Genomic DNA, 12,670 nt, shown 5'->3' on the forward strand with positions numbered 1-12,670 from the left:
TAGAAACAAAAGTCAATCGTAAGGATAACGATAAAATTAGTATGGCAACAATGAGGAGACTCACTAAAAAAATATAGATGGCGTAACTAATAATTTATATTGGCAATAATATTAAGATGCAATATGTTTATGTTCATATTTTGTTTTTAACTAGCTTTTCCCTTTATTTCCTTTTGATGTCTTTGTATATTTTTCTCGCGTGTAGTTTCCTAAACTTTTATTTGAAACTGACATAAAGTTAAAACTATTGCCATAGTAATAAAAAAAAACCGCGATCGACCGAGTTAAAATTATCGATCATCCTCATCAAAATTTATAAAATAAAAAATATGTATGTACAGTAGGAAATATACAATATCCAAGCCAAGTATGTTACTAGTAGTACAATAAAAGCCTACGACCTTCCAATCAGGGAATTATACAATAGTCTCTACGTGATACACGCATTTGCACAATATACGGCGTACAAAGCTAATCTCAAAGATTACCACTGCCGTGTTGGCCTGGAGTACATGAATTAAAATCTGTATATTTTTAATGACTTCAAAATGGAATGTTCAACGTGTATATTTGTGTATAGGCAATCATTCTCCGTCTATGGATCTAGATAATTAAAGATCATAGAATCTTCCTGTGTAAATTATCTAAATAGGTCCAAATTCTAGTATATTTATATAAATACAAATCAAGTAAAAAAATCTGTCTTTTTTTCAAATTTTGACAGAAAGAGACATGTTCAGTTTTTCATGAATAATTGGGAGATGATTACACTACACTTTATAGTGTATTTTTTTTGTTAGTTTTAAAGGTAAGTGCAGTGATTTTAACTTAAAAAGTTATTTCCTAATCGTTAAAGTTATGTGTTTTATTTGAAGGTTTGAATAAATATGCTATAATTCAAGTGATATATGACATGATAATCTGCAAGATTAATCTCAATAGCTTATAACTGGACTCGTTCAACATTTACCGCTACACGCATCTTGGGATTTAAATTTGTATAACAGTATCGCATCTATTGTAGGCTTAGACTGCAAATTCCTATATAAAACTAGTCATCGTGGGGTCCTAACAACGTAAGTTTTCTAGACTATAGGTAAAAGTATACATATTTTTTATTGAAATAAAAAAGGATCATCTCGATAGTTTACTTTTGTTTTATTTTGTAAACGGGCAGCAGGCTCACCTGATGTTAAGCGATACCACCGCCCATGGACACTCACATTGTCAAAGAGCTCGCAAGTGCGTTGCCGGCCTTTTAAAAATTGGTACGCACTCTTCTCGACCTTAAGTCGAATTGTTCAAAAAATAAATATAAATTTCTAAGTTTCCATGATATATAGTAGTAAAATTTAAACTTGGAATCCCAATTATCGTGTCTCAAAGTAGGTTCGTATGCACTTTCCCTCGCAGCAAGTGGTTAGCCTCGCAAGGTCGGTATCGTAGGACCGGTCCTCACAGTTATGTGGAGAAAACCTCTGTTTATTGAGAAAATGTATGACTAACTCGGTGGGTATTCTTAGATGGCTCTCTAATCTGATATAAATAGAATAAGTACTTCTTTATGTAAGGGCTTAATGTCTGATAAATTTATATTTTCATTTAGACGTTAACTTATCTCTCAAAGCAATACATTACCTAAATTATTTAAAGCTGGAAATGTGCTAAATGATTGCAACTAAATAAAATCATTAATGATATAAATATAAAAAATGTGTTTTAAAGAATAATTTCTTAATATAGTCATTGCGTACAAAAAAAAAACTTAGATTAAATTAAGTACACTTCCACAGCATTTCAATAAATTATTTACGCAAAATAATTTATTGAAATCTCAAATGAAAATTAAATTAATAATTTTTTTATATACAATCAGTATAAAAGTGCCTCAGGATTTCTAAATACGGAACTTCTTAATATATAGTAGCCTATATTAGTGTTGAAGTATTTTAATATATAAACCTTATAAAAGCATGAAAGAGTCATAATTATGTAGGTACTACATTATATAAACATTCCTTTTCATTAAATACTATGCTAATGTAAGATTATGCCACCTCGGTTGAGTAAATTGTTCGTGATTGTTTATTTATAAGTGGAATGTAAAGTATTCTGTTCATTATCATTGAATGAATATTATAAAACCACAGATGGTCATTGCGTTTGTAGAGTAGGTTGATTAAGCACCGATCATTGCCACTTAAGTTAAATCCGAATGCAACCTTTAAGAAATAGGTTAGAAAATTACTGATAAAATGATGTCGTATGATTGGCTTAATAAGATCTTTTAAAATTCTTCTCTATAAAAACAAGCTTCCCCCGCGAGCTTCGTTTCTCCTTAATATGATTTTACTTAGCCTACCTTTTTAGTACATCCCAACATGGAATATTTTGCAATGCTACCCCAGAAACTGTTCGGTTTTCCGGAATTAAAACTTTTTAGGTTTTCTGTAAAAAAAAAATCTGTACCTCAGAGTTCAAGTCATAAGTTTTTAATTAACTAATAACAAATAGGGGTTTTACCTTAATTCTTATTAGATATTATAAATACAAGCCGAATCGTTAATTTTTAAAATGGTTCAAACAATACACAACAAATCGGGCGTTCAAGTATTACGTAAGCAGATATAGGTACTACAATTATTTCCCCTCCCCACTCTACAGCTCTTGTAAGCAAATCTATCAAAAAATCTAACTGATTTAGAAATATGTCAAATTATATAGAAAAAATATTATCTTACGATAATATTACGTTCTTCGAACGACACATGGAAGAATTAATTACGCATACATGAATAGTAGGAATACACTAAACTTGAAAGCGTGGGAAGGACGTTTATAAACAATGCCTCTTCTCCTATAGGGAAATGATTGTAACTAATGTACAGTAAACCGTATAAGAAATTACACAGCTTTTTAAATAAGTTTTGGGTATTTTATGTTATTTTTATGTAATAGGAGGCTCACTTGATGTTAATTGATACAGCCGCTCATATAGGCCAGGATATAGTGACACAAAATAGATAGTCATTTGTACCAGTATGGCGGTTCTACAGAGGTCTAATTACGAATTTAAAAAAAGAATTTTGATGGTCGGAATTTTAGTCGAACTCGTCGGAGTATTTACGAACGATTTGTTCCACAAAATTCTAGTATTTTCATGAAATCAGACATTTTTTTTGCCAAACGATTTTTATCAGTATTGCATTTGGATTTTAGGACAGTAGTTAAAAAACTTATTTATTCGACACGTTCATCTCCCGGCATGATACACTCACAATGCCAGAAGGCTCGCAATCGCGATGCCGGCCTTTTAAGAATTAGTACGCTCTTTTCTTGAAGGACCCTAAGTCGAATTGGTTCGAAAATACTTCAGTGGGCAGCTGGTTACATATAGTGGTGGTGCGCGGCAAAAGCGGCCTTAAAAAACGCTCAGTTGTGGAACGACTGACGTCTAGGTGATACGGGAAATAATAGAGTAGTGATATAATCAATTTCAAAATAAGTAATAAACAATCATACATTGTTTTACAACATAATTTTAGTTCTTATGTAATAGCGGTACCTATAGTATGCGGAAGAATGCATTTTAATCCTAAACACGGTTATTTTTGAAATATATTACATTTTAATTATTTATTTATTTCGTATTCCTACAGATAACAAATATTATATATAATAACAAAACTATTACACTAAAAATATATGGAGATGGAATTCATAACATTTACTTACAAAAAGGTTCAAACATTTTCAAAAGCATTTTTATTGTTTTTTTAACAATTAATTTTATACATTTAATTTAGTAATACCTAATTTACCTGTATTATGTGTTGTGAAAGTGAAATACATACGTGAAGTTGTGTATGTGGGGTGTGCTCAAGATACAGCTGATTTTGGGCTATGGATATTTCTAATACTCCTAATTCCGCGATAGCTTAAACAAGGCTTAAATATTGGTCATTGTATGTCCTGCGAGTTACAAAAGTTTCTTGCATAGTTAGTCTTGATGTGAGGAACTAAATTATGTTTTATAATTAACAGAAACAGATACAGAACTCTGTAGTGCCACTGATTTATTTTTATTTGTTTATTCTTGTCTACCTTAGATCAACTATTATCATACAAGATGACCTCAAATACGCCTATTCATTGCCATTAATAGACAGTAGGCCGTATTTATTAGAAAACTTAGTCTTTATTTTATACTTATTATTTATACTTACGATAGGAGGTTAATAACAAGTGTAATCAAATTGTAAAAATGTATAGCCTGGAAGCAGTACTCCTTTGCTTAATTATATAATTTTATAAATGTTTATATTGTAAATAAATTCCTCGGTTTAAAACATATTTTTTAAGTAATTCAATCATGTATCGTATAGATTAAAACTCAATTTACCGGTAATGTAAATATATTTAATGTAACTAAACTAAAATATTATAAAAAACTCTGGTATCCTTTATTAGATATAATGAATGTGTATTCCGTTTTTGGCTTTTATATAAGATGTTTAGTAATTGCATAATAAGAAGCTCTAGGAATACTGATAAGAAAAAAAAAAATAAGATCATGGGGCCTGTGAAAAACAGCGCTGGGACTTATTGGTCAAATGTAAGGTTGATCAAAACATGCACGGCGTACACACTGTGTATCTCGAACGCATCTCTCTCCCCTTGAGGTATCGCGTCTTCTGCTCTCAACGCAGGCGACCCTCAAGAAAACAAAGACAAAAACAAAGACACTCAGTTCTCCATTTTTTTTAATAATTTCTAGAACTCTATGTATTAATCGTGTCCTATGCAGTGATGTGTGTTTTTGAGAATAGTAATGTGGGTAGCATTTTATTTTTGAATGTATTTAGTAATACTTTATTCTGTATGACACGCTTTTTTGTACTATTTTCCTGTTATTATTTATTAGAAAGGACTTTATTTTTAAAGTAGTTTTAAACTGTGATGCTAGTTAATATTAGATATTTAACAACTAAAAAAGAAAACTATTTTAAAATTTTCTTCTCTTCCGTAATAATGCATTGCGTATTAAGCGTGACAAATAGAAAATCAACGACCATTATAATACAAAAACATCATTAGGTTATGGTGAATTAGCAAGTGTTGAAAATTGCGACAGTCTTAATGACGGTGAAAGCCGGATAAAGAAAACAATGATTGAACCAATTCTTCCTGACTTTGATTTGTGGGAAAATGAAGAGATATTTGAGCATCGCTTTTACTCAGAAAGGCCTAACTCATATCAAGAGCTGTCCGGTCATCGTCGGTGTGTAATGCAGTTTCGACAAATAAATAGACTCTTCTTCTCTCTAGATACTCTTCTTCATGGTAAAGTGGTTATTAATTAAATTATTTAGATGAAAGCTCCTGAAGACTCGTTTGAAGATCAATTAAAAAAAGATAGAGCTAGTGACCCCAGAGCTGGTGCTTTCCTCGCTTAACGAATCTTGAAATACAGCGAGGAAGTACTGCCAATAAAAGTATACTGCCACAGGGACACCCTTTAAATTTCTTTATTTATTAATCCATTTATTATTATTATTATATTTTTAAGATTATTGTAAATACTCTATATTTCTGTGTGATAAGGGAGTCTTTATCACATTTATTGCTTTAACATACTTAGAGCGGTGATACTGTGTTTGAATTTAGCCATCATAAATTTAAAAAATTGCTATTCAGAGAAAGTTATGCCTTGGGGTTTAGTATCTCTTCTATATATATTATATTATATAATTGTTATCTTACTCAACATTAAAAAATCTCTTAACCCCATTTTTTTAAAATTTTAATATTAAACAAAACAACTATTTATGTTTTGAATAAAGTTTACTTACTCCAAACATAATACTTACTTGACTTATATGTGGAAAGTTCCATCACAAAGCAATAACATTAAAGAATAACGATGTATTAGAAAACGTTATATTTAATTAAGAGTTTATAGTGAAAATCTAACCACTTTCATTTTGTAGAAAATGTTTCTATAATTTTATACTAAATCACCTCAAAAACTTTTAGAAAGTCTAATAAACACAAACGTAAATATTTAACGAGAACTTGCGGCGCCAACCTTACCACATCGGTGTAAACTTGTCGCGTTGATTGTACATCTCAAATAATTATGTATGCAGTTTCACAATATATTTAGTATTATTGTTAGCCAAGTCAGAGTCTAATTCTTTAGGGATTGAAACCCCCTCAGTCCACCAATTTTAATCACTATATGCGCAGTTTCCATGGTTGTAAGATACTTCGTGAGAAAAAAAATATCCTATATACTTTTTCACGTAAAGCTCTCCATTCAGCCGAAAATAACAGACCAATATGATGTTAAAAGACATAATAAATGCGCACCATTCATTGCTATTCGAATTCTTATCTCGAGAGCAATGTTGTTCAAAATTGTTTTTTTCATGAATTTATTTGTATAATTGTTAAAACATAATTATAAAAATTAAAGATTAAAGACTTAAGTTGGCGCCTGGTAGATAGTACCGGTGACCGCAGAGCTGGCACTTTCCTGGCTCAAAGAATAAGTCTCGCAATACAGCGAGGAAATGCTGCCAGCGTTAAAGGTACACTGCCACAGGGACCAAACTTTTTAAATTTGTTTTAATTTTCATTTTATTTATTTTTAATTATTTTAATTATTACTTTATAGGTTAAGAAAATTGTAAATACTGTATTTGTGTAAATAAATAAATATATGTATTTATGGTCATTATAAAAAATTATTTACATAATAAAAATAAAAATCAATACAATCTTTGTTACAGGAAAAAACCATGATTTTTACAATTTTATAGCCTATTGCCTTTTAATATTAATATTATAATACTCAAAATCAACTAAATTCCCATTTATTACATAAGTACATATTTATTTACCTTGATCTAAATCATCATTACATAACATTCTAAACGTGCCTTAATTAACTAATATTTACGAAATTACATTTGTAATAAATTATTGATTTATAAAACGTCGTGTTTATAATTACTATAATTAAGTTCTCCGTGTTAAAGCAATTAATCATTTTGGGATTCCGTCGACGTTGTCAGGGCGTAATATGGACTTTTTTTTAATACATGAGTCACTGAGACGTTCTAGCCTAATTTAAGACTAATAGGTAATTTAAGTCTAACCTAATTTGCTAATAAGTTTATTTAACATAAGAAAATGTCCAATAACAGTCTCTATTAAGGGGAAGACACTCTATTCTTTACCTCTATTTTTTATACGTTTATTTGATTGATGGATCATTTTAAATTATATTCGCTTTCGAAATTTGAAAGTAATGAATAGAATAGTGTTTAAATTCGATAAATCAAGGGGAGATTTAATAATATATCTAATCATTTTTATATAAACTAAACTTACTCTTACATATTTTTTTTTGCGACTGAGGCGCAAACTAGCTGCTTTGGTCTTTGGCAGAATGACCAGCGCTGTGGAACATTCTGCTCACAGCGCTGGTCTTGGTCTGGTCTCAGCATAATGCTGAGCCAGGGCCAATTACAAACAGCACACACGCATTACACACTTGAAACGAACCAAATGGGAAAAGAAAATATTTCTTTTTTGATATCTCTATATTTTTATTTTATTTTTTCTCCGATTTTTGTTATTTTGTGTGTGTAAGTAATAAAATAATAAATGTTATGTCTATGTCTATATATGACTAATAGTGATAGTTTTGTTATATACGCGGAACCCAGAATATTACGCACTGTGCACCCTTAACTGTACGTTTAAAGTGAACGTGGATTAATGAAGGACGTATTGACGGAAGACAATAGATTGAAATGACAAACTTGTTTTAAATAACACGAAACTTGTTTTAATTAATAGACTTCTAAATGGCAAATAAATTTTATTATTCTGTTTTCATTATATATTATTTATAGGATTCATTTTGACGATAACGAGTATGTTTATATATAATCTTTATAAAGATATATCTTTATCTTAAGTTTTGATTCGGTTTACTTAATTAAATGAAGCGTAATTAATTAATTCAATATTTAGCAAGCAATTGATCACTTCTACACATGACCGAATGGCGAATACAAATATTTCACTATTAAAACAGGCAATATTTCTTTTCAAAATATTTTGAAACAATTGTTCTATTGTGCAAGCATCTTGTTAATTAGCTACTTTTAAAATAACACAAATTTTTACTTTTAATTTTCGATAATATGTGTAAATTGTATCAGTAAAATAAGAATATAAAAATTATTTAAAGGAAGGAAATAATTTATTACGACGGCTTTAAAACGATGTTTTAACAAAATTTTTGATTTAAAATTATGAAAAGCGACAGAATTTAGCGCGTTTTTGATCGATCAGCGCACTTTGACAATCGGGAGTTGCCACAAAGCTCTTAAATATAGTTGAATAAGAAATCATTCCGTGATTACTTATGCAATTCTTAACAATAGGCTTGAAAGTAAGAACTATACTGGAATTGTCTCGATTGAAAGTCGATTTCCGCCGCATCCCGTGTGACTCACGGAAACACGTAACTCTCGGAAAAGCGGAAAATCATTAGAAATTCTTTAATTATTGCGATGTCAAAGCGATTAGGACGCCATCTTTGATGGGAATGCCGTCGCACTTGATTGTTAGAAAGAATTTTGATATCTGTTTTATGATAATTAATTTAATTTTTCAACTCGTTTCTTGATTTATATCCGACTGATATCACATAGGTACGAAACATGGTTATTTGAGGCTTCAGCGTGCGACATCCCTGAGGTCGTAGGTTCTATTCCCAGCTATGCACCAATGGACTTTCTTTCTATGTGCGTATTTAACATTCGGAAAACAAACAAATAAGTATTGAAATTTGAGGCACACACCTAAAAAGTTTGTAGCGCTACTGATTTTTATCAATATATATTTTTTGTTTGTTATTTGTTTTAAATAAAATTACTTAACTATTTCTTATTCATTGTCGTTGTTTATTTATAGTCTTTTGATCTTGTCAAAATCTGTATTTTTATCAAATAAGTCTTCTGTTTCTTGCCTGCTGTTGTACTATATATATATAACAAGCGTAATGTATTATTGTACTCGTATTAGTATATTTTCTCATGTACATGAGTGTTGTAATGTTCTTATTGCGAAATTAATATCTTAAACCGAAATAGAAAGATCAATACTTTGATGAAACAAAATCCCCAAATTTACAAAACATTTACCCATAAATTTATTTTATTCGTCCCTTTCTATCAAATTGTGTTTACACTATAAAGAAGAGAGATAGTAACAGTAACTACAGAAACAAAATTTTATGATGTCATGCAAATGTTATAACCTTACAGCAGTGACCTAGCCATTGAGACATTAACATTCTATGTAAACCAGAGTTTACTCGGCACCGAGGACATTTACTTTCATATATATTATTCCTCCACCTAAAAATATGCCCAAGGACCTTAATGACACGTACTAAAGTGCCATTTAAATATAACTGTTCGTGCTCACTTTCCAAGTTGACTGTGACCTCTAAATGCAAAGACGTATGTCGAAGTGTGACGAGAAAATGGAGTTCAAGTTAAGTGTTTGTACAAAGAATGATATCGTTATGTTTATAGGGAATTAATGATTGTTGTTTCCTTGGGATTTAATTTCTAAAAGAGCGTACCAATTCTGGCACTGAGTGTCCATGGGCTGCGGTATCACTTAACATCAGGTGAGCGACAATTAAGCCTAAATTATAGGTTAAAGTTAGTCGTTAATTTTAAAAGTTTGTGGGATATAAAAACAAATTGTTACAGTAATGTAATCGTCAGCTTATCTTAATTATAATAGAGTATAACGTGAGATGGTTATAAATAATCACAAGGCTTACCTTAGTAGTGGTTTGCATTTGGAGGAATGTCGCAATACCGGCGCGGACGCGATTTTTCACGCCACGAATTGTTCCCTTTGAACTTCTTATTGTAGAGGGCGCCTCTTCACTCTTAAAGTCCTTTATTCCGGCAAAATATTCCATCTCAGACTCGGGGCACTCACTTTTAACACTAACACTTTTCACTGAAACGTCATCGAATTGTTTTTCATTCAGATGAAAATCATAAAACTTATCCGTATCAAAATAATGGCTACTATAACAAATTTGATCATCCTTCATTTTTTCCAAGCTTTTTCTCTCCTCATATGTAGTTTCCGTTATAATTGGTGATTTAGGACTCTGTCTCTCGCTCTCCGGGGTCTCAGAACTGTTCTTTTTCAACTCGTTGTTGTACTGGGAAACCAATAGGAATGACGTCAACTGCACACTTTCTTTTGGAATATTAACATTCTCATTAATATTCTGGCTAACTTCCCTTTGACGTTCGTCTGACGAATCACTTTCAATGTCGACAGTCGTTAGTTTCGCTGTGCGGTCTCTAATATCTTGCAACAAACCCTGCGGTAGAAAGCTATCTTTATTGTTTACTTTAGCGAACGTTTGCAAAGGCTCAGGCGATTGTTTCTTTTCTTTTTTGCTCGCGTCTTCGCTGTGACTTTCGTCGGCATGCACGCTCCCATTCAATTCGCTGCTGTTTAATGAGTCACACGATATGTTGGAGTCGTTATCTTCAAAATCTAATTCACCCTGATTTCTTATAGAGCTAATGACTGTAACAGATACAGATTTCTTGGTAGATTTCGACAATTTCTTTTTAGGTAGAGGGGGCGGTGTTCCGTCAAGGTCGCTGCACGTACCTGAATCTAACGTGTCGCTCGGTGAGCACTGGCCGCTTGACATTATCATGTTGGTCATCGGATTCACGTACGAGTTACAGTAAATATACGGCGCTTTATCGACCTTGGAGAACTCTTCCGCTTCGAGTATTTTCGGACGGCTTTCCTCTACGTTGAGCCGGACGAGACTGTTGTTTTTCTTGTTTGCATCGCTGATCTTGAAAGTATCAAAGTCGACCTCACTTTTGAGATGAACACTTGATATTTTTGGGGCTTTAGGCTTATCTGTGTCTGTGTTTATTCTGATTGTAACCACGTGCGGGCCGTTTGCGGTTAGTGCGTCTGTGCAAGGCGTGCTCTCAGGTCGATCTGACTGGGTCGCCGCAACAAATACCGTTGCTGATGGTGCCTTAGAATCAAGGACAAGCGAGTGCATCGAACTTAGAGAGTCCATGTTAGCACGGCTATCAGAGAATCCGTTCACTCTAAGTTTAGAATCATCGCTAGTGATTTGTGTAAAAGTAGTCGATCCGGTCCTCGGCATCACTTTGGTTGAGAGAGGGGCGATGTACTCGAGATTCGGCCGGGTTGTTACCTCCTCCATCATTATCGATTAATGAATCGACATAATTAGGTAACGGCTCTTCCGGTTGTTATTCTAGTCAGGTGGCGGTTTAGATATTGGTTGATGTATAAGGCATAATGGTTCCGGTCGCTCGAATGTAGGTCTATAATCCGCACGATAGCCTGTTTTTCTTGTTTATTTGTACCTGCAAAGAGAGAGTCATCGTTTAGTGTAATAATAATAAAAATATATTTGCAAGATTGGTACCTAACACCAATATTATAGTGGTATAATCTAAATTTCGCATATTCTGCCACATACAATGGCGTGCAGATTGTCTGAAAAGGTAGAATTTTACATAGAAGTTACATATTACATTATTTTATCACTACATCACCACATTGTTAAAATATATTATTACATTATCAAATTAATATTAATTATAATATTTCACTCACGTAATCCTTAATATAATTATTAGTGTATTAAGCAGATTTTTAAAATTTCTAGGAAGATCTTTGAATGTTTTTGGTTAATTATTATAAAACTTGATTGCCATACAAAAGGTGTTTTTCCTATACAATTCCACTTTAATAACCAATTTCACCCCATGTCTACTTCAGCAGTAGTCCATTATATATAATAAGAAATAATAATAAATTAGTAAAACTAAATACCTCACATTACATAATAAAGACACATTTTCAATGTCTACGTGACCTATATACCACCACATTCTTGGTTTTAAAAGTGAAACAAAGATAAGAGTCATGTAACCTAAGTAAATGGAAAAATACGAAAAGAAGAGACTTTTATTACGAAAATAATATGCACCAATAATTAAGATAGTTTTCTAATTTATTTTTAACTACGCAGAAATATTTAAATTTATTCTTCGTTGCATCAATGAGGTGGTGAACGTCTTCAGAAACATTTTATTTGTAACGCTAATTTCTTGCTTATTTGCATAAATTCTATGACATAATAGCTTAAATTATTACTTTAATCTTCAGAAATACGGAGGTTTTCTAATTATAAGGTCTTTTATTTGGTGCAATCCTTGCAAGCTGCAAGGATATAATATATATACATAAAATAATAAACACAGACACAGATAATTGTTAGAAATAACAAAAAAGTTACCACTTAGGTCCATACAGTTTGCATCTAGTTTTGAGCGCTGTTAAACTTCATATAGAGAAAGATGTTTGGCAGCTCTTACTAGATTTAAATTGGATTTTCTAAAGTATAGGCCTTAAAACCATAAGAACTTAAATTAAATTTAAAAAAAAATATTTTAATTGCTATTAAATTATTACTAATTTATTTAATTATAAGTTCTAAAACAACGTGTATGCATAAATACAAGAAAAGTAGCTGACCCGGCAA

At 31.6% G+C, this 12,670-nt stretch overlaps 1 protein-coding gene across 1 annotated transcript in view; it reads right to left on the bottom strand.

Annotated features, from left to right (window-relative positions):
• Positions 1-12,670, bottom strand: part of LOC125051614 (glutaredoxin domain-containing cysteine-rich protein CG31559-like) — a 58,483-nt gene that overhangs the window by 13,582 nt on the left and 32,231 nt on the right. Inside the window, exon 3 of the mRNA XM_047652057.1 lies at positions 9,878-11,486. Within this exon, the coding sequence (XP_047508013.1) occupies positions 9,878-11,323 (1,446 nt within the window). The 5' untranslated portion in view covers positions 11,324-11,486. The remainder of the gene's footprint in view (positions 1-9,877; positions 11,487-12,670) is intronic.

This window comes from Pieris napi, chromosome 8 (assembly GCF_905475465.1).
Source record: "Pieris napi chromosome 8, ilPieNapi1.2, whole genome shotgun sequence".
NCBI lineage: Eukaryota > Metazoa > Arthropoda > Insecta > Lepidoptera > Pieridae > Pieris > Pieris napi.